Source organism: Triticum dicoccoides, chromosome 6B, assembly GCF_002162155.2.
Source record: "Triticum dicoccoides isolate Atlit2015 ecotype Zavitan chromosome 6B, WEW_v2.0, whole genome shotgun sequence".
In the NCBI taxonomy this organism is placed as follows: Eukaryota; Viridiplantae; Streptophyta; class Magnoliopsida; order Poales; family Poaceae; genus Triticum; species Triticum dicoccoides.
This window is the reverse complement of record NC_041391.1, coordinates 50,665,748-50,669,078: the sequence shown is the minus strand read 5'-3', so window position 1 is coordinate 50,669,078 and position 3,331 is coordinate 50,665,748. Positions and strand designations below refer to the sequence as shown.

The window sequence follows — 3,331 nt, the reverse complement described above, 5'->3', positions numbered from 1 at the left end:
GAAGCCGAAGAGGCGGCGCGAGATGGACGGGTGCTTGCGCAAGGATCTGGCTCTCCAGCCCGGGGCGCACGCCCGCCGCCTGTTTGTGAAAATGCCGCAGGCACTCGTCGGAGTCCCCGGCTCATGGTGGGTGTGTGGCGTGTCCATCCCTGTGCGCGCCCGCGCGCTTAGGCAAGCCGAAGGCGCCTGTGGGAATGCGGCCTCGCGTCGAGCACCGGCTGCTGAAAGAATCCCCCGCGTGGGACTGGTGAGCTCCATCCCACCTTGTGAATTTCGAAGTTTGTTAAGTGATGCAGAATGGTCTGGTTGTCTCAAATTCTTTTTGCTTGTGCAGATCATGTTCGTTTCTAAGTTGAAGATTCTTTGATCTCCATTTGACTTTTATGGATCTTGTTTTCTCCGAGTCCAAATAGAAGAAACTGGTGCTGCCATAGTAGTAGGATTTTGATGATGCAACTTCTGTCCAATGACGAAAAGGAGTTATTGCAGGCTGCTTCCACTGAAAAAGATGGAAACGCGTCCAAAGAGATCGCAGCAGAGTTTGGAAGAAATGATATTTGCAGAGTTTCCGAGCAGTCCTGTTCCTCTCAAACGCGGAGACTTTTATTTGCAAAAGCAAGAGGGGCCCATCTCAACCTGTTGAATTTTCTGTGCATGTGGGACCCTCTCATTGGAGCTATATTGTCGTTGCTTTGCTTTGTTTTTGACTGGATGACTTAGTCTACTCACGCCTTGCTGGTGAGTGGTGACCGGTGGGTGCTACAATTAATCTACCCAAATGGCATTGGTTTTCTCCAAAGGTTTCTCTTGTCCCTGTAGCTGTAGGATGACAGATCGCTAGTCGTGCAAGCAAGCAAGCAGAGAGATAGAGAGCGAGGATATGGATATCGCGCAGCCTGCAGGGGCGGATGCGGTGAAGCTTGTGGTCATGATCGTTCAGGCAGCTCAGACAGTTCGCCACAACAAGAAGACCTGCCAGCAGCTCGTCAACCGCGCGCAGATGATCGGCGGCCTGCTGGAGAAGCTGCAGGGCTCGGAGAAGATGCGGCAGCCAGAGATACGGAGCCCGCTGAAGGTGCTCGAGGGGGTCCTAGGCGAGGCCCACGCGCTCGTCAAATCCTGCCAAAGCAGCAGCTATGTATACCAGTTCTTGATGGGCCGGAAGCAGGCTGATCAGTTCCTTGTTGTGCAAAATAAAATAGACTCGTATCTGCTGCTCTTCCCACTAATCAGCCACATCGAAACTGCAGCTCAACTGGACCAAATTCTGAATGCCGTACGGCCACAGGTACGCTAGTGTCCAACCAACAAAGTTGTTCTTTTCCCAGGCCACGTTTGGTGCATCAAATAAATGCAATGGATTTGTTTTCTGAAGTATGTCTGTGTACGAGTAAATAATATGGAGCATTAATCTCACGAGTGTGAAAAAAAATACATACCTATGTTGCCATTGCAGGCTGCTGAAGTGATGCCAAAGTTACTTAGTGGCTGCTCAAACTACGGTGCTACTAGGTGCTCATCTGGTGATGCCAGGTTAGAGATATGTGGTACCTTCCCAGAAAAAGAACCAGAATATATGCAATATACCTTTTGTTATAACATATGCCTTGTTTGATGCATGTTTATATGAAGATAATGAAAGATTCACTGCTAGTCTTTTCAAAAGAACAAATTCAACTCTGCACGTCAATTCAATTTGCAACTCGTGGGAAATTTAATGAAGTTTTCAGGTAGGAATTTAAGAAAGAATAGCCCACTTTGGTGATTTATATCCAGTAACATTTCTGTTGTAGTTCTTGTTCTAATCTTTCAATGATGTCTAAAAATCTATCCTCGTAGAAAATATAAACGATGATTGTTGAATTTCTTAGCGGCTATATTTCCCTGTATGAAACTTGCAACGTAAACTGTGGGTTGAAGTATTTACTCCTGTCTATTGCGCTACTACGTCTTACACACGCACTGTCTGAATTGAACACAAACTCTAGAGTGGATTTCCACGTTGGTATTCAACTCAAAGTCTATCGGTTCAGACCCATCAAGCGTGACTATTTGATTATATGGCCACAGAAACGGATCCAACAACTAAAATAACTAGGATGATAGAATGTGTGATTTCTCGCATTGATTGCACAAATGGTAGTTTGCAAGTACGCATCCTCATTCCTCAATTAATCTTGGATTCTTTTTTAGTTATTTGGTTATATGTTTGCAAAGTTACATACAAGAACAAAGCTAGTATAACAACACATGATTTGAAATATTTCCATTCGTTTTTATATTTGATAGAATTACTTTGTGTAAACTCCATTCAGACAGTATCCAGTTTATGTACATGGCAGAGTTAGGTTTTGTCAAATTCATGAAAACAGTACACGACTGAACCTTCTATTGACCGTGATTTGTAGGGTAGAAAGGTTACATCTTTCTTTCTGAGATACTCATAATAAAATTCACTGACCACACTATGTTCCTTGAAAGAATTTCACATTATATATTTTTTATTGTTCTGCAATGGCAGGATTGAAGTTTGTGGTATATCCGGAAGAGTTCACGCAATAAATGAGCCATTTGCTGTAAAGGAAAGCCAGCAAGCAGGTATTTCAGCAGTCCTATTTACTGGTTATATAGCGATATCTTATCCTCCCACAATTCATTTTTTCCCATGGAATCCTTGAATAGTTCATTAACTGTACCTAATGTTGAAGTTTTCTTTACTACCTCGTGATCCCCCTGACTATATTTTTTAAATATCCCCAGTTGCCTAGACAATATACTTATTCTTCAACTATCGCTCCATGATACAACAATTCTTAGATGAGTTTCTCTCTGTAGGCTCTTCAAATGTTGTCGAATCATTATCAACCAAACAAAGCAGAATGAGGCGCCATTGCTGTGGACAGCATAAGGAGTCACCCACAATTCATAGGCTTACTGGTGACGAAGGTATGGATGAGCTAGAAATCAGTAATTCAACATGGAAACTCAAGTCTTGCATGCAGGTTAACAGGTCCGGTGCATGCACTATACTAGTACAGTACAAATGAAGCTAGATCCACATCATTGTCACAATTTACCCGTATTCATTCAATTTTGTAATCTTATAGTTCTTACTGGATTGTTGCTTACTCAATCCTCTTGGTCTATGTTATACTGGGACAAAACCTGAGAGCTTAGATTGCCACCATGAATCTCGAACTTCTTTTCCATAACAGGGTCCTTCAAGTTCACTTTCTTCCAGTTGGTGGATGCTACCAAAAAATTCTGCCCTGCAAACCAGATTGGAAAAGGTACCTTTGGCTGTGTTTACAAGGTAAGATAATGATTTTGT

At 43.1% G+C, this 3,331-nt stretch overlaps 1 protein-coding gene across 1 annotated transcript in view; it reads left to right on the top strand.

Annotated features, from left to right (window-relative positions):
* The first annotated feature begins 461 nt into the window (after positions 1 to 461).
* Positions 462 to 3,331, top strand: part of LOC119325260 (serine/threonine-protein kinase-like protein ACR4) — a 4,763-nt gene continuing 1,893 nt past the window's right edge. Inside the window, exons 1-5 of the mRNA XM_037598999.1 lie at positions 462 to 1,288; positions 1,457 to 1,533; positions 2,522 to 2,598; positions 2,836 to 2,946; positions 3,216 to 3,313. Coding sequence (XP_037454896.1) covers positions 881 to 1,288; positions 1,457 to 1,533; positions 2,522 to 2,598; positions 2,836 to 2,946; positions 3,216 to 3,313 — 771 coding nt within the window. The 5' untranslated portion in view covers positions 462 to 880. The remainder of the gene's footprint in view (positions 1,289 to 1,456; positions 1,534 to 2,521; positions 2,599 to 2,835; positions 2,947 to 3,215; positions 3,314 to 3,331) is intronic.